The sequence below is a fragment of the Gekko japonicus genome, unplaced genomic scaffold, assembly GCF_001447785.1.
Source record: "Gekko japonicus isolate JY-2015 unplaced genomic scaffold, Gekko_japonicus_V1.1 scaffold4115, whole genome shotgun sequence".
NCBI classification, from domain to species: Eukaryota; Metazoa; Chordata; class Lepidosauria; order Squamata; family Gekkonidae; genus Gekko; species Gekko japonicus.
The window spans coordinates 2,660-21,057 of record NW_015169302.1 but is presented as its reverse complement, the minus strand read 5'-3'; the positions used below and the strand labels follow the sequence as shown (position 1 = coordinate 21,057).

At 47.9% G+C, this 18,398-nt stretch overlaps 1 protein-coding gene across 1 annotated transcript in view; it reads left to right on the top strand.

The window, feature by feature from the left end:
• The window catches only part of DLG5 (discs large homolog 5), a gene marked incomplete at its 3' end in the record, with an annotated part of 102,763 nt that overhangs the window by 82,648 nt on the left and 1,717 nt on the right, over positions 1-18,398 (top strand). The window contains exons 18-20 of the mRNA XM_015416592.1: positions 7,488-7,650; positions 10,463-10,596; positions 11,577-11,741. Coding sequence (XP_015272078.1) covers positions 7,488-7,650; positions 10,463-10,596; positions 11,577-11,741 — 462 coding nt within the window. The remainder of the gene's footprint in view (positions 1-7,487; positions 7,651-10,462; positions 10,597-11,576; positions 11,742-18,398) is intronic.

Here is an 18,398-nt window from a genome sequence, read left to right as displayed (position 1 = left end):
ACCGCTTGCCAAATGAGAAGTACGTGCATGTGTGGGCCTGAGGGCTGGAGGGCTGGGAGCCCTTGAGAGCTGATAGATAAGACCATCGGCAGAACCCTGCTGGGTCAGGCCAGTGATCCATCTAGTCCAGCATTTTATCTCACACAGGGGCCAACCAGTTCCTCTAGAGGACCAACGGCAGGGCAATGAGGCCAAGGTCTTCCCCGGAGAAGAACACCAGAAAAGTCCTGTTGGATCAGACCAGTGAGGGTCCATCTAGTCCAGTATCTGGTCTCACACAATGGCCAATCAATTCTTCTGGAGGGCCAACAACATGGCATATCAGGGGCCAACCAGTTCCTCTAGAGGACCAACGGCAGGGCAATGAGGCCAAGGTCTTCCCCTGAGAAGAACACCAGAAAAGTCCTGTTGGATCAGACCAGTGAGGGTCCATCTAGTCCAGTATCTGGTCTCACACAATGGCCAATCAATTCTTCTGGAGGGCCAACAACATGGCATAGAGGCCGAGGGCTTCCCCTGATAAGAACATCAGAAGAGCCCTGCTGGGTCAGGCCAGTGGTCCATCTAGTCCAGCATCCCGTCCTACACAGGGGCCAACCAGATCCTCTGGAGGGCCAACAACAGGGCATAGAGGCCGAGGCCTTCTCCTGTTGTTGTCTCCTGGCTCTGGGATTCAGAGGATTAGTGCCTCTGAATGTGGAGGTTCCCCTCAGTCACCATGGCTAGTAGCTATGGACAGTTGTCTTCTGTTCCTCTGGAAAATACAATTACAGCTACATAGAGGCATACTTGATTGTGGGAAAAGAATGCTAATCTCTTGCAATTAAACTTATTTTCCGAACAGGGAAGAAAAGGACAGGATTCAAGTAGGCACATAAAATGAGGTGTAACTCCTCCGTAGGCATTGGGAGTATGTGGCTTATCTTTTTCCACCTCACTTGATCAGTTGTTAAATATTCTTTAGAGAATTTTAATCATTTATTTGCTCACTGGTAGACTAAGGGTCAGGCCTCTGCATACTGCATTGACCACAGAGGCGGTGAAAACGAAGCGTTCTGCCCACTAATTGTAGCCGGGCGATGCCAGATCATGTTTCTGTACGTTGTGAAATAGATAGCCCCAGGTGACCAAGGCTTGTCCTTTATACACGTGGCAAGCATCACATAACTTGAGGACATTGTGTGTCTTAAGTGCCGTCGCATCAGACTTCTGGAGACCCTACAGATGAATGACCGCCAGAATGTCCTATCATTGACAGCAGTGTTCCTTCCAAGCTGTGTGTGTGAAAGGCCGCTCATTAACACAGGAAGCCCCGCTCAGCAGCAGGCCGGAGCCACGCAGGGCTTGTATTGCCCAGTGCCCATTTTAAGATGAAACCAGTTATGTTCTGCTCGGGGTGTGAACTGCCCCGCTCAGTAGGGGGGAAGAATTAGAGGGAACACTGGTTAACAGCCTTGCTCGGGTCTTGCAAACTGAGGCCCTTTGTGACTTCCTTGACTGGGTCAATCCATCTCACACTGGATCTTTCTCTTTTCCTGCCACCTTGCGCTTTTCCTAGCATGGTTGTCTTTTCCAGTGAGTCTTGTCTTCTCAGAATGTGACCAAAGTACGATAGCCTCAGTTTGGTCATTTTAATCTTCTAGGGAGAATTCAGCCTTGTAGGAAGAGGATGTTTCACAATGAAAATATCCATGTTTATCTTCTGTCTGTCATTTACAATAGGCAGGGCAAATCCCCAAACCTATCGGTTTCGTGGATTTCTAAAGGATCTCATTGCATCCTTGGAAACGTGGGATCTGCTGATGAGTTGACTGATATGTGTGTGTGTGTGTGTGTGTGTCTTTTCCCTTCCACACCAAGTTCCTCTCGATCTGTTTCCCCATCGGTTATTTTTCAGGATCTTATTTTATTGGTAGGAGAAGTCAAATGAAGATGCAAGTAAATGTTTTATTTAGATTTGCTGCATTGTATTGTATTATTTAGGGAGCCGCAGTGGCTCAGAGGTTAAGACACTGAGCTGCGGACTGGAAGGCCTGTAGTTTAGCAGTTCAAGACCCGAGTGTGCCACATGACGGAGTGAGCTCCCGTCTCTGGCCCCAGCTCCTGCCAGCCTTGCAGTTTGAAAGCAAGAAATTGCAAGTGGATAAACAGGTACCACTTTGGTGGGAAGGTAACAGTGTTCCGTGCGCTTTGGCATTTAGTCATGCCAGCCGCATGACCGTGGAAATGTCTTTGGACAGCGCTGGCTCTTTGGCTAGTCATTCCCCACCTAGTCAGAACTGGAGTACCGACTTAATTTTTCTGCCCACTCTGAACAAAACGATGTCTCTGTGTGATCCTGGCAACAGACCTGCATCCTCCAGAGGTGAGTCTTTGGTGGCTGTCTTCCATAAATAGGCCTTCAGGAAGGTCAGGGTATTGATGCTGTCCACCTGGGCCAGCCAGTGACCTGAAGCCCCGCTCCCCAGGATCCACGACCAAATTCTTCCTTGGCTCTTCTTCTTGAGATCCCCTCCCCGGAGATGCCAAGGTCTGGACTGTCAACCACACAAAAATGGAAATACAGCGAATACAGTTGTACAAACAAACAATCCATCACACTGTACAAATCACACTGGAGACTACTGTCTTCTCATACAGTCCTACTTACAACCCAAAATGATACACATAACAAATGGTTTTCCCACCATGCATAAATGACATCTGCACCAGTTGAACAGCGACCTAATAGTCCTTGAAAGTACAAGTCTTTCTTCAGACTGATGCAGTCACCGGTTCACGGTGCAATGAAGAGTCTCCAGAAGAAAGCACGCAATAGAAGGCATGAGCGCAAGACTAGCTATAGCACGAACCAAAGGAGCAGCGACAACACACTTAGGTTGCTTTGCCATTTCTTAGGGCTTTATCAGGCCGCTTTTCTTAGTTGATGGGGCTCAACCCAACTCTGGCAAGATTCAAAATGACACGAAGTCTACCAGTATGTTCCAAGTAGCTAGGAGTTTTTTATTTATTTATTTTATTTATCTTTAAATTTATACCCCGCCCTCCCCGAAGGCTTAGGGCGGCTCACAAGGGGCACGAATGCCCAAGTTAAAACATTAAAACAGTACAGAACAACATACAGTACAATAAATACAATTCACTAAAATTTACTTGACGGTGCTCCAAAATTATTTAACTATAAAATTCAAGATGGAGTTCTAAAATATTAATAACAAGCAACAATAATAACAATAAATATAGCAGCAACAATATACGTCCATACAGCGATTGTCCTCTGCCAGACACGTCTCACACCCCCAATAGTCCCTGCTCTGAAGATGGTCAATCTGTGGGACTAATGAGGGGGGCGTAGATAGAATGATGGTGACGAAGGTGACATAATGATGATGGCAAAATGATGGTGGCGGCGGCTCCTACTCAAAAGAATCAGGCTACTTGGAGATCTGGGCTGTAGCTGCCGAAGCACATGGCTGTAATAATGAGCCATGGTCGTTCAGTGTGCCCTTGTATATCCTTGGGGCAGGTTACCCACCTTGGAGCAGGTATTGGTGTTCCACTGCAGTGCTCTGGAGTTGAGCCCGCCAAACCCACAGCTCTGTTTTGCTGCCTTGAACTGTATCTTGGGAAGGCAATAGAGTTGAAAGATCGCAGTGGCAACCACTTTCTGAACATCTCTTGCTTTGAAAACTCTGTGGGGTCACCATAAGTTGGCGGCGACTTGATGCCCTTTCCACCACCACCCCTTCTCCCGAATAATTTGACAGTATTATTTCTGCCCTAAACTGGATGGCCCAGGCTAGGCCTGATCTTCTCAGATCTCAGAAGCTAAGCAGGGTGTCAGACTCTTGAACAAACTTACTCCCAACAACACTCTCTTGGCAGTGATTTGTTTATTGAGAAATAAAGATGTGTCAAGCTAAGACTATCTGTGTCAGAACTGACACCCTTGGCGCCAGTTCTGGCATTATACATAGTTCAAACAGGCCCTCCCCGGGACCAGTCCAATCACACCAATACAGTCCAGTCACACCAAAATCTACCCTTCCCCAACACCTGCAAGCTTAGTAACCCAGCAGTGTCTGCTGTCCAAGGTCAAGCACGTATTCTTCCCAGAGATGGGAGACCCCGCATAAACGCAGTTACAAGCAAGCGCAGCTTCCAGCAGAGCAGCTTCACACACACACACACTCACAAACATGCTTCCAGACTCCCAACCAGAAGAAAACAGGATAAGAGACATACGGAACCAAAAATAACGAAAGAACCATGGCAAACGAGGCCCGAGTTTGACAATGGGGACCGCCAAGGAAGTCCAGGCAGAGGCAGGCAATGGCAAAACCACCTCTGAACGTCTCTTGCCTTGAAAGCTCTAAGGGGCCACTTGTCAGGTCCCACTTGTCAGGTCCCACAGCATCAACGGAGTACACACTTGCAAAAAGGTTATACATTCATTGAAGCCATGAGTACAGGTACAGGATCACTGTTAGGAATAGCGGGGACCTATGCGCATAAGAGGTTATAGCGCATTCAAAATAGTGCTGCCCAATTGGCGTGGTTCGCGCGTGCGCCAGGAGTGGTTCCCCCGCGCGCCAGGAGGCCTGAGAATTAACTGCCCTCCCAAGCATAACAGGTACGAGCTTCCCACGGCCAAGAAGGTTAACGTCAAAGCAATCCAGCAATCTCCTTTGCAACTCCTCCTGTGGCCTTTAGAGATACATGGTACTGCGAAGCTGCAATTAGGCATAGGGAAAGGAATGCATACGAAAGGGAAACAGAGAAACACTTGGCAGCTTGCTGACACCACTGTAAGTCGTCGTCGGCTGGATGGCCCTTTTCACCACCACCACTGTTTGTGGGACAGATTCACGCCCATCCCAATATCAAGCCAGGAAACTGTAGTTTGACGTTGTTTTGTTAACCACAGCTAGTCTTAACGATGGGATTAGATAGTGCGTGGCGCAGACAGACTGGCTTGACCGTGAGACCTGGCTGCAGTGAAGGCGATGAGGCCAGAGTTTGTGGAGACAAACCAGGATTTAAGGGATTGTCTGTGAACAGAATCCCTGGTTCATAAACGATAACAGTCGTGAAAATAAACCGCGCTTTTTTACAATGTCTGAACCAAGCTGAGAAGTCATTGGCTCGGTTCAGACACACTGCAAAACGAAGGTATGTTGTGCCTGTGGTTAGTTGTGTCTGAGAGCTGAGTGCTGGTTTCACCAGTATCCAAATCTTGGTTTGCAACAGCAAATGCTGCCACTGCTGTTGCTTTAATGGGAAAGGTGGATGTTGTGGATCAAGCCAGGATGTACATCATACAAAACCAAAATTAAGACTCTTTGCTTCAAACAATTTGGTGTAGCGGTTAAGTGCGCGGACTCTAATCTGGGAGAACCGGGTTTGATTCCCCACTCCTCCTCCACTTGCACCTGCTGGATGACCTTGGGCAAGCCACAGTTCTGATAAGAGCTGTCCTTGAAAAAGAGCAATTTCCGTCAAGAGCTCTCTCAGCCCCACCTACCTCACAGGGTGTCTGTTGTGGGGAGGGGAAGGGAAAGGAGTCTGTAAGCCGCTCTGAGACACGTTTGGGTAGTGAAGGGCGGGGTATAAATCCAATCTCCTCCTCCTCCTTCTCTTCTTCTTCTGATCTTGGTCTGGTAGACCATAGCTGGCGGGGTAGCCCGCATTTACACAATCACATTAATTAAATTATGCTTGTGTATGATGTCTTAACACAGGGAGTCCCCGACCTTTTTGAGCCTGTGGGCACCTTTGGAATTCTGACATGGGGGAGGGAACAAAATGGCTGCCGCTGCTTATCTTCAGTCACACAGTGAACATCCTTGTCCTGTGGTGGCGGCTGCAGTCAAAGAAATCTGCACAGTCAGTCAGATCTCCAGTGGCCAATCAGAAGCCCTGCAGGGCAAAAGACCCACATGGCCCTGCTCGTATTCTAAAAACACTTGATGGGCACTGGGGAATGTGTCAGCAGACACCACATTGGGGGACCTGTCTTAACAGAACCGGTGTTTCTTTAGCACCACATATAGGCGAATGGATTATGCTTTGTACTCAGTAGGAGTTGCCTCTCAAGCAGTAACACACCAACAAGGGTTAAGTATTTATTTATTTATTGTTTTGATTTATACCCCACCCTCCCCGCAAGCGGGCTCAGGGTGGCTTACAGCATTGGTACCCTGTACCATAAGAACCATGTACAAAATTTAAACAGCATTAAGCATTAAAAACAATCCAACAATTAACAATTAAAGTGCTAGTGATGGTACACTTTTGATGGCAATCTCTAAATGATTCAGATGGCATACTCACAATTATCATCGGCATCGGTGATCTTCAGCTTGGTGCGATGATATAACGCAAACCCTCCCCAGGACCAGAGTCAATCCAGACGACGGATGTTGTTGATGGTAGAGGAGTGGCGGCTCCTAATTGAAAGCCTGGTGGAAGAGCTTCGTCTTACAGGCCCTGTGGAACTGCAAAAGGTCCCGCGGGGCCTTGATCTCTTCCGGGAGCTCATTCCACCAGTGTGGAGCCGCCACTGAAAAGGCCCTGGCCCTGGTGGCCGCAAGCCTGGCGTCCTTAGGGCCAGGAACGGTCAGTCGATGTTGTGTTCCTGACCGTAGTGCTTGCTGGGGTATATATGGGGAAAGGCGGTCCCGCAGGTATGTCGGTATTGTAAACTTCTGTGGAGCCCTTGAGCATTTGGGGGCAAGATGTCTGGACTCCCTGTAGCTATGTAGCCTCTGTGTTTGCTTCTCTCTCTCTCTCTAAGTATGTTTCTTTTTTTTCTTTTCTACATCCCCTCTGCATCTTTCAGATACTTGTTCCGTCATAGGTCTTTTCTGAGAATCCCTGTGGTTCCTAGGCCAAGGTTCTGTTCCCTAAGGAGTTTGAGGTTGGCTTGATTATAAAGGTTATCCTTCTCAAGCAAGTCCTTTGCGCACTTTCCTTGTGCTATTTTACATGTCTGGATAATCCCCCCCCCCCCCCCCCGCTTCCTTTCCCCAACGTTTTGATTCGCAGTCATATATTTATGCTCGTTGGCTACTTAAGTCTCCCAGACGTTTTGTAAATCTCAGCATCAGGCTTTCCTCCAGAACGGTTTTCTAAACTGCATATTATATATATTTGCTAACCTATATATAATATGGATGAGAGTTGTGTTTTCTTGCCCACCCTTTTCACTGCCGTGGTCCCATTCCCTGTTTGTCGTCTTCTCCAAGCACATCTAGAATGTTGTTTGATTTGCTCTTGAGTTGGCCACCACTTGTTGCATGGTCATATGAAAGGAATGTTACCCAGAGCGTTTTAGTAACTGTTTAAGATTGTCTTTAGTTCTGCTGGTGAGGATGGGTGGGTAGTAATGCACATAATTCATGTGATTTGGGTTTGTTTTCTCTCTCTCTCATTTTGCTTTGGTCAGTGTTTCAAATGTGTGGTTTTCTTATTCTTTGTTCCCAAAGGCCGTACATGGAAGAACCACGCCACGTCAAAGTGCAGAAGGGCTCTGAGCCTCTTGGGATCTCGATCGTCTGTGGTGAAAACGGGGGCATCTTTGTGTCGAAAGTAACTGGCGGGAGCATCGCCCATCAGGCCGGCCTCGAATACGGAGATCAGTTGCTGGAGGTAAGAACAACTTACTTAAGAAGATTACTACCACTTGACTGTTGTTATCTCTAAACTGGGATTGGACACTTACTGGTTTGGTTTTTAGGCATAACGTGAAAATGTGATTTGTGGTAACTAGGGATGGGCACGATGGATGGTTTGTGGTTTGTGAATTCAAGTTTATGGCAGATCAGCCAGCGCGAACTTTCAAGCTGTTTGTGGAGGTTCGTGCCAGTTTGTGAATGGATACATTTCCAGACTGTCTTCGCTCAATCTAAATGTTTATAAAACTTCAAAGCAATGGGGGAGGGGCGGAACTTGGAGGACGTGTAGAGGAGCATCCTGGACCTCCTGAACCTGCACCTGTCGAAATGACCTTCGCGCCATCGGGGCAGATGCCTTGAGTTGCGAATGGCCATGATAGCTATTGTACACCTTCCCTCCCATTCACTTGATTCAGAGGGTTGTGCCGAAAATAATAGATCAAAGGGCGGAAGTCGTCGTGGTGGCACCGTTCCGGCCAAGAAGATCATGGTTTCAGGCCCTTGGTGGCTTCCACTGTGGGAGGATCTTCTTCTGCAGTGAACAATACAACAACTGCGGCCGGGACTTCTAAACCTCCCAGCCTGTAGATTGAGCGCAAGCACCTAGCAGAAATAGGTTATTCAGAAGGGGTGATGAAGACCATTGTAGCTTCCAGGAAAGGATCGACAATTAGGGTCTATAATAACACCTGGCAAAGGGGTATGGCGGGGGCCTCACAGAGGGGGGAAGGGGGTACCACTTCATTTGGGGAGCAAACTTGGTCCGGAAGAAGGGATAGTCATGTGGGGCCACCGCTCCACACAGCTCCTCCCAAAGGGAGCCTCGCTCAGTAAGCAAGACCGGCTCCTCCTCCTCCTCCTCCTCCTCCACAGGCCTCCCCCACCGGCGGGTTCCTTTTGGGTAGCAAGCTGGGTTGGCCGGTGGCACTGAGTCTTGGCGTAAAACTTTGTCTTGGCGACCACCGACTGGAGGGAGCCCTCGAGCCCGGAGGAAAGCCTGCTGGAGCTCCGGAGCAGTTTAAAAGTTTCTTCCCGGGTCTTTCTGTTTTTGCCACGGCCTGCTGTGGCGTGGCGTGGCGTGGGAGCACGTGCCTTTAAAATACTGTAGAAAATGTTTTAAAAACCTTTCATGTGAAGAAATTTTGTGGGGCCGTGGCTTTAAGAAAGGGGGCAGAGTCCTGAAAAGCCCCACCATCGCTACGGGCCTGCCCCACACCTACATTACATCACCTTGAGGATGCTGAGCACATGCGTGTCTCCATGCTTGCTGCGCGTTGAGGGTATTTTTGGAAGGTAGAACACAACAGACCCTTCTTGGGCCTTATCTCAACTTTTTGCGCTGCTTGTTCTCCAGGGTGGATTTCTGGTGTTTCCTTCTCTATTGTAATGAATAGACGAACTTTGGGCCTGATCAGCCAGCCTCCTAGCTATCCCTTGCCTGGGGGATCAGGCTGACTTTATGCTTTACAAAACCCAGAAATGCCTGCATGTTTCTTAAGAAGAAAGGTTAAAGCGCTTGGGGTTTTTTAGCTTGGAGAAACAACGACTGAGGGGTGACATGATCGAGGTTTACAAGATGATGCCTGGGATAGAGCAGGTAGAGGAAGAAGTACTTCTTTCCCTTTCTCACAAGACAAGAATCTGTGGGCACTCCATGAAATCGCTGAGCAGTCGGGTTAGAACAGATAAAAGGAAGTACTTCTTCACCCAAAGAGTGATTAGCACATGGAATTCACTGCCACAGGAGGTGATGGCGACTACAAGCACGGACGGCTTCAAGAGGGAACGGGATGAACATATGGAGCAGAGGTCCGTAGGTGGCTATTAGCTACAAAGTGTAGGTAGGAACTCTCGGTCTGGGGCAAGTGATGCTCTGTAGTCTTGGTGCTTGGGGGGGGGCAACAGTGGGAGGGCTCCTAGTGTCCTGGCCCCACTGGTGGACCTCCTGATGGCACCTGGTATTTTTAGCCACTGCGTGAGACAGAGGTTGTTCTGTTTTTTTTCATGCGTCAAATTTCTGAACCGGTGAAATATGTTTCACTGTCTTTTAAAGCTGTTCAGAAAAGCTGTTCACCTTGACACAGAGAGTACTCCATCTTTCTGTGTTATACCTCTGAGGATGCCAGTCACAGCTACTGGCGAAACGTCAGGTTCTACAATGCCAAGACCACGGCCGCACAACCTGGAAAATCTACAGCAACTAATGAACTCCGGCCGTGAAAGCCTCCGACAACATACTGTTCAGAAATCATTGTTCTCCTCTGATTCCCCACTCCTCCTCTTGCAGCTGCTGGACGACCTTGGCCAATCTATAGTTCTGTCACAGCTGTTCTTGAAAGAGCAGTCCTCAAAAGAGTTCTCTCAGCCCCACCCACCTCACAGGGTGTCTCTTGTGGGGAGGGGAAGGGAAAGGAGTTTGTCAGCCGCTCTGAGACTCCGAAGGGCAGAGTATAAATCCTCCTCCTCCTCCTCTTCTTCTTCTTCATCTTCTTCCTCCTCCTCCTCCTCCTTCTTCTTCAGGAGGACAGTAAGTTCTCCACTTACCCAGTAGTCAAGTCAAACCCGTCAAATTTGATGATGGCATTGATCTTCTTTCCCTCTCCTTCAAGTGGAAAATTAAATAATACAAAATCAGTAGCCGCAGGTGCTATCCACCTTTATTGCCCAGTTCACTGGAAGTGTGGTGTGTCACGTTTCAAGAAGGATTAAATGGGGAAATCTGTACTGATTCCATCAGTGAAAACGTGCTGCTGAGTACCTGTCTCTGCCTCTCACCTCCCCCCCAGTTCAACGGGATAAATCTGCGGAACGCCACGGAACAGCAAGCCCGGCTGATCATTGGACAGCAGTGCGACACCGTAATGATTCTGGCACAGTACAATCCACACATGTTCCAGCTTGGAAATCACTCCCGTTCAAGGTGAGATACATTTAGACCAGAGGTCCCCCAAACTTTTTGAGCCCGTGGGGCACCTTTGGGATTTTGAGGAGGGGGTGGTGAGGCCCACCCCATAAATGGCTGCAGCCGGAGGCGGAGCCAAATGAAATACCTCCCTCTTCATACCTTCTGGGAAGAAGGAAATCCTGTAGGGGGAATGGAACCGCACAGGGACTAAGGAAAGCCCAGATTGGCTGGATATCAGGGGAAACCTTTTCACGGTCAGAGTGGTTCAGAGGTGGAATCAGCTGTCTGGGGAGGTGGATGAGCTCCCCTTCACGGGCAGCTTTCAAGAAGAGGCTGGACGGATATTTGTCAGGGATGCTTTAGGCTGGTCCTGCATTGGGCAGGGGGTTGGACGAGAGGGTCTGTATGGCCCCTACCAACGCTATGATTCTGTGATATGCCTGCCAGCCCTCATCCTCCAGTGGAAAATCATTTCATTTGAATGAGGGCAGACGAGAGCAAGCCCTGCCTTACAATGGCCCTGCCTAGTTACTGAAAAGCTTGACAGGCGTCAAGAAAAATACTGGCGGGCATGGTGGTGCCCATGGGTGCCGCGTTGGAGAACCTTAATTTGGCCCCTTTCCGAGTCTGTGTGTGTGTGTGTGTGAACCCAAGGTTCTCACAGGCTCAGTTACGACGTCATGCTTCACCGTGGTTTATTTTGACCATAGTGATACAGGTGAGAAACAGATGTTTGCCGTGTCCTCTTCTGGGTTGAAAGGGAGAGCTTGGTCTGCTTGATGCTGGGGCTACCACAGTAGGGACCCTGCTGCATCTTGGATTGGCCTCCATTTGGGCCGGGTTGGGAGCCTGGTAGTAGATGGCTTGACGTAAAACTCTGGCCCCAGTTTATCCTCGAACTCTCCCATAACTCATAAGATGGCTGAAGTGTTTTCGAACATTACCAGACTCTGTGTTTTAATATCACGTGTTTTCAATTTTCCCTTTAATTTGAGCTCCCGCCTGGAACCTGTGAGTAGCCATTCCACTCCGCAAGGCAGTGGAGCTGCCACTCCCGACAGCCATTCGGTAATCGATACTGTGAGTGAACAGGACGAAGGGACCATGACGCCCCCATCCAAACAGACCACTCCCACGACCAGTCCCTGCAATTCAATCAGGTAGGCTGGCTCCCATTGTTGTCCAAGACTGCTTTCTTTAAACTAGCGCTTGTCCAAGTATTCTCTAGCTTCAGATGGCCTTCGGAGTTGTGGGATACACCACTTGTCCAGGTTCAGGGTAGCCAAGAGGCAGGGACCATGGGAGACAAAATTCGAGGGGAAAGCTTGGCAGCCATCAAGGAAAGTACTGGCAGGCAGGATGACGCCCCTGATTTAGACCCTTTCCAGGTCTGTGTTGGAGCTCCTGGAGGAATCAGTTCCCAATAGCGGTCATTCAGAAGAATTAAATTGGACAGCAGTGATAGGATCCAGTGATAGGATCCAGACTCATAACGTTCTTTGTTAGAACTGGGGGTCAAGCGTGCAAAGCAAGCTATTATACTGCACTCAAATGCAGCATTAGTGGCTCTTGGCCAATCACACTTTTTAAAAAAAAAATAATTTTTGTTTCTTCCCCAGCCTGTCTGAGGGCCGGCTTGCCGCGGGGCTCCCGGGCAAACCAAAGGAAGACATGGGGGTGTGACCTAATATGCTAATGAGCTCCTGCTGTTGGGTGTGGACTATTATTCTAATGAGTTCCTGCTGGGCTTTTTCTACAAAAAAAGCCCTGTGTATACCCCACTCCCCCCATAGGTATCCAAAGTGGCTTACAACATCCTTTCCCTCATCCGTGTATCAATAACCCTGTGAAGGAGTTTAAATTGAGAGAGGATGACTGGCTCAGGACCACCCAGCCAGCTTCCATGGCAGGGCGAAAATTCAAACCTGGATCTCCCAGGTGCTAGTTAAGACACTCTGATCATTAGACTATGCTGGCTACCTATAACAGCCCTGTCCACTCCCCTCCCTCAGAGGCAAGATTTTTCCTCAATTTTTCTTTCCCTTTACTGACTGAGCTGGGCGCTTAAGATGTTCCAAGCAATTGTTATATCTCGTCTGCTATACGGGATCCCTGTTTGGATCCAGTCTTTCAATAAGAGAGTTGAGAGCATTTACTCCAGCTTTTTGCGTAGGATTCTTGGTGTTTCCAACTCAGTGTCACTCTTTGCTCTTTACAAGGAGCTGGGTCTTCACTTGGTAGAATCTCGGGCTTGGATCATTACGATCAAATATTGGCTTCGGCTTTACTTTCGATCTCCCCCTGCTAGCCTAATGGCCCAACTTTTAACTGACCCCTATATATCAGAGTGGTCACAGGCCATAGTAAAAAAGGTGGGTACCCTAGGTATTGACCTGGAATCCCTCTATAACTGTGGTGAGGTCGCAATCTTGCAGGTGGTCAAGAGGAGAATGTGGGATATAGAGGCGCAGATCATTAATGCCGGTAGTCTTGGGGTCTGCTCTCCCTATTCATTACCCCTCCTTCCCCTACATACATCCATGGTACCTTATATTGCTAATCTGACAATCCCAGTTTTTAGGAGGGTTTTTATGCTTGCAAGGTTCAACCTTTTCCCTTCAGTAGTGGTCTCAGGTAGATACAGGGGTGTCCCGTATAAGGATAGACTCTGCAACTGTAATCTTGGGGAACCCGATTCTGTTACCCACATTCTTTTTCGCTGTCCTAAATATTCCGCTATGCGCAATATCCTGATTCGTCCTCTCTTCCCTATGCAGAGAGACTTTCTGGATAGGGACTTATCTTTTTTCCTAGCAGACAAGAGTCCAGCAACAACACTATCTGTCGCAGAATTTTTGACCTATGTATGGAAGTCAAGAGTAATACTCTGTAAATCTTGTAAACCATATTAGGACTGTTTTGTGTTTTTGAAATATTGGGAATTTTGATTGATGTTGTTCTTTGCACCTACCCTTAAACTCTCCCCTGTTTGATTTATCTATGGTATGCCAAATAAAGGTTCTCTGTTCCAATACATCACCTTGAGCATGCTGAGCACATGCGTGTCTCCATGCTTGCTGTGCATTGAGGGTATTTTTGGAAGGTAGAACACAACAGACCCTTCTTGGGCCTTATCTCAACTTTTTGCGCTGCTTGTTCTCCAGGGTGGATTTCTGGTGTTTCCTTCTCTATTGTAATGAATAGACGAACTTTGGGCCTGATCAGCCAGCCTCCTAGCTATCCCTTGCCTGGGGGATCAGGCTGACTTTATGCTTTACAAAACCCAGAAATGCCTGCATGTTTCTTAAGAAGAAAGGTTAAAGCGCTTGGGGTTTTTTAGCTTGGAGAAACAACGACTGAGGGGTGACATGATCGAGGTTTACAAGATGATGCCTGGGATAGAGCAGGTAGAGGAAGAAGTACTTCTCTCCCTTTCTCACAAGACAAGAACCTGTGGGCACTCCATGACATCGCTGAGCAGTCAGGTTAGAACAGATAAAAGGAAGTACTACTTCACCCAAAGAGTGATTAGCACATGGAATTCACTGCCACAGGAAGTGGTGGCAGCTACAAGCATGGATGGCTTCAAACATATGGAGCAGAGATCCATCAGTGGCTATTAGCTACAAAGTGTAGGTAGGAACTCTCGGTCTGGGGCAAGTGATGCTCTGTAGTCTTGGTGCTTGGGGGGGGGCAACAGTGGGAGGGCTCCTAGTGTCCTGGCCCCACTGGTGGACCTCCTGATGGCACCTGGTATTTTTGGCCACTGCGTGAGACAGAGGTTGGGTTTGTTTTTTTCATGCGTCAAATTTCTGAACCGGTGAAATATGTTTCACTGTCTTTTAAAGCTGTTCAGAAAAGCTGTTCACCTTGACACAGAGAGTACTCCATCTTTCTGTGTTATACCTCTGAGGATGCCAGTCACAGCTACTGGCGAAACGTCAGGTTCTACAATGCCAAGATCACGGCCGCACAACCTGGAAAATCTACAGCAACTAATGAACTCCGGCCGTGAAAGCCTCCGACAACATACTGTTCAGAAATCATTGTTCTCCTCTGATTCCCCACTCCTCCTCTTGCAGCTGCTGGACGACCTTGGCCAATCTATAGTTCTGTCACAGCTGTTCTTGAAAGAGCAGTCCTCAAAAGAGTTCTCTCAGCCCCACCCACCTCACAGGGTGTCTCTTGTGGGGAGGGGAAGGGAAAGGAGTTTGTCAGCCGCTCTGAGACTCCGAAGGGCAGAGTATAAATCCCCTCCTCCTCCTCTTCTTCTTCTTTATCATCTTCTTCGTCTTCCTCCTCCTCCTCCTCCTTCTTCTTCAGGAGGACAGTAAGTTCTCCACTTACCCAGTAGTCAAGTCGAACCCATCAAATTTGATGATGGCATTGATCTTCTTTCTCTCTCCTTCAAGTGGAAAATTAAATAATACAAAATCAGTAGCCGCAGGTGCTATCCACCTTTATTGCCCGGTTCACTGGAAGTGTGGTGTGTCACGTTTCAAGAAGGATTAAATGGGGAAATCTGTACTGATTCCATCAGTGAAAACGTGCTGCTGAGTACCTGTCTCTGCCTCTCACCTCCCCCCCAGTTCAACGGGATAAATCTGCGGAACGCCACGGAACAGCAAGCCCGGCTGATCATTGGACAGCAGTGCGACACCGTAATGATTCTGGCACAGTACAATCCACACATGTTCCAGCTTGGAAATCACTCCCGTTCAAGGTGAGATACATTTAGACCAGAGGTCCCCCAAACTTTTTGAGCCCGTGGGGCACCTTTGGGATTTTGAGGAGGGGGTGGTGAGGCCCACCCCATAAATGGCTGCAGCCGGAGGCGGAGCCAAATGAAATACCTCCCTCTTCATACCTTCTGGGAAGAAGGAAATCCTGTAGGGGGAATGGAACCGCACAGGGACTAAGGAAAGCCCAGATTGGCTGGATATCAGGGGAAACCTTTTCACGGTCAGAGTGGTTCAGAGGTGGAATCAGCTGTCTGGGGAGGTGGATGAGCTCCCCTTCACGGGCAGCTTTTAAGAAGAGGCTGGACGGATATTTGTCAGGGATGCTTTAGGCTGGTCCTGCATTGGGCAGGGGGTTGGACGAGAGGGTCTGTATGGCCCCTACCAACGCTATGATTCTGTGATATGCCTGCCAGCCCTCATCCTCCAGTGGAAAATCCTTTCATTTGAATGAGGGCAGACGAGAGCAAGCCCTGCCTTACAATGGCCCTGCCTGGTTACTGAAAAGCTTGACAGGCGTCAAGAAAAATACTGGCGGGCATGGTGGTGCCCATGGGTGCCGCGTTGGAGAACCTTAATTTGGCCCCTTTCCGAGTCTGTGTGTGTGTGTGAACCCAAGGTTCTCACAGGCTCAGTTACGACGTCATGCTTCACCGTGGTTTATTTTGACCATAGTGATACAGGTGAGAAACAGATGTTTGCCGTGTCCTCTTCTGGGTTGAAAGGGAGAGCTTGGTCTGCTTGATGCTGGGGCTACCACAGTCAGCTGACCCAAACTCCAGCTACTTTTTTGTGTACGTGACTGGTTGCAAGTGGGCCAGAGTGTGGAGCCATGAGGTCTGGCTTTTGGCATGAAGGTGTGAAAGAATGTGGGTTTATGGCATGGCTATTGAGGCCATGTGGCCTCACCATTTGGCTTGCAACAGGAAATAAGACACAGCATGTTATCATAATGTAATCACAGGAGAAGGCACGTGGATATAGAAAGCAGAAAGCAATTTTTCTATACACCCCCCCAAAAAAAATTGGGGCTCAAAGCACCTGAGCAGGGTATTCTTAATTGGGGAAAGTGGTGGGGGGAGTTAACAGCCCTTTCTCTAGCACCATATTGGGGGGGGGTGGAGCTAAATTACCCACTGGGGTGCCTGTTCACAGTTCAGTTTAGCTTCAGATGGCCTTCGGAGTTGTGGGATACACCACTTGTCCAGGTTCAGGGTAGCCAAGAGGCAGGGACCATGGGAGACAAAATTCGAGGGGAAAGCTTGGCAGCCATCAAGGAAAGTACTGGCAGGCAGGATGACGCCCCTGATTTAGACCCTTTCCAGGTCTGTGTTGGAGCTCCTGGAGGAATCAGTTCCCAATAGCGGTCATTCAGAAGAATTAAATTGGACAGCAGTGATAGGATCCAGTGATAGGATCCAGACTCATAACGTTCTTTGTTAGAACTGGGGGTCAAGCGTGCAAAGCAAGCTATTATACTGCACTCAAATGCAGCATTAGTGGCTCTTGGCCAATCACACTTTTTAAAAAAAAAATAATTTTTGTTTTATTAGAAATACACATGAGAAGATGGAACATTTTGAAATAACTACATGAAACAATCATACAAACTTTCGAACAAGATTTCCACATTTTTTTTCTTTTTTCATGTTTTCCTTTCTTTATGAAATTTGTGATTATCACTAAACAATTTTTGAACCTTATATCAACATTTTAAAAAGTTTTGCAACTCATATTCATGTGAACTGTATAACAGATTAACTGAGTACGTTTGATTATCTGGTGTCTACAAGAGAAAGAAAAGCAGAAAATGAAAGAATAATAACACTTAAGCTATAATCCCGCCAAACCAACGGCCCAAAATTCCCAGGAGAAAGAGAATACCAGAGACAGTACAGGTCTTATGGTTACATGGCACATCAGATAACAACCCAGAGGCCAGAAACGGAAGTATACATTCTTGTTCGCCCCCCCCCTCACATCTCCATGGCAACCAAGCCCAAGATGGCCGCTTGCTGACAGTCTATGGGGATGTGTGTGTGTGAGAACCCATGGTTCTCATGGGCTCACTTAAGACTTCATGCTTTGCCATGGTTTATTTATTATTTATACGAGTCAAGTCCTATGATTTCTGTTTCACGTAATGGTTATGTAATGTTTTTACTCTTTTCTGTGAGACCCCTTTATGTGTGTAACCTTTGTAAATGCACCCCTCTGTAGTGCCCTGAGTTGACATGCATTACGCTGCCTCCTGGCCTTCCATATTTTCACTGCCACCAAAGGCTTTCGCCTTAGAGCTCTTAGTTGGACACAAAGAACAGGGTGGGTTAGGTGCATATGGTATTTTGACAGAACGGTCACGACGTGCGGGTGGCTCTGAGGTAAACGGGGATCCTGTACTCTAAAATGAACAGTTGTGTGGTTTTTTTAACATGAATAGAGTTTATTGATAAGTATAGCAGTGTCACGGTTTCTGTAAAGCTAATAAGCTTAACGGTTTCAAGTAGCCGTAATAGTTTCAGAGACGTTCTCTGAAGTTTCTTAAATAGGCCTAGTCACAAAGGGTTATTTTCTCACTTAGGCGAATAATTTCCCCATAGGCTTAATTTCCTCACTTGCCACTTTGGTTCATAACTTTCACACAGAACGCAGATTTCTCTCGCGTGATGTCATTTTTCACCCACTCCCCCCTCTTTCCTCACATACTCCCCTAACCGTCTCTCCCTCTCTCTCTGCAACACAGTCAACTATACCCCTTTGGGTACAGCTACCATCCGATCATAACACTCTTCGATCACCCATCCAGCGTCCCTTCCCCCTTTATTACCCTACAGGCCGGCATTTTAAACTGCAGCGACATAATATAGAATTCCACATCAAAACCTAAAAAAAACCCACACACAAAATATTTACCTAGTGACAACATCACAGGTTGGCTCTGGATGGTATAAGGTGGAGCCGAGAGAGAATCTTTGTCCTCGGGCCCTGTGGTAGCTCTGGGTAATCTTGGCCACTGTCTTTAGAATTTGAATCCAGAGCCCAGGAAGAGGGGACCTTTGTGGGGAAAAGAGATGGTTC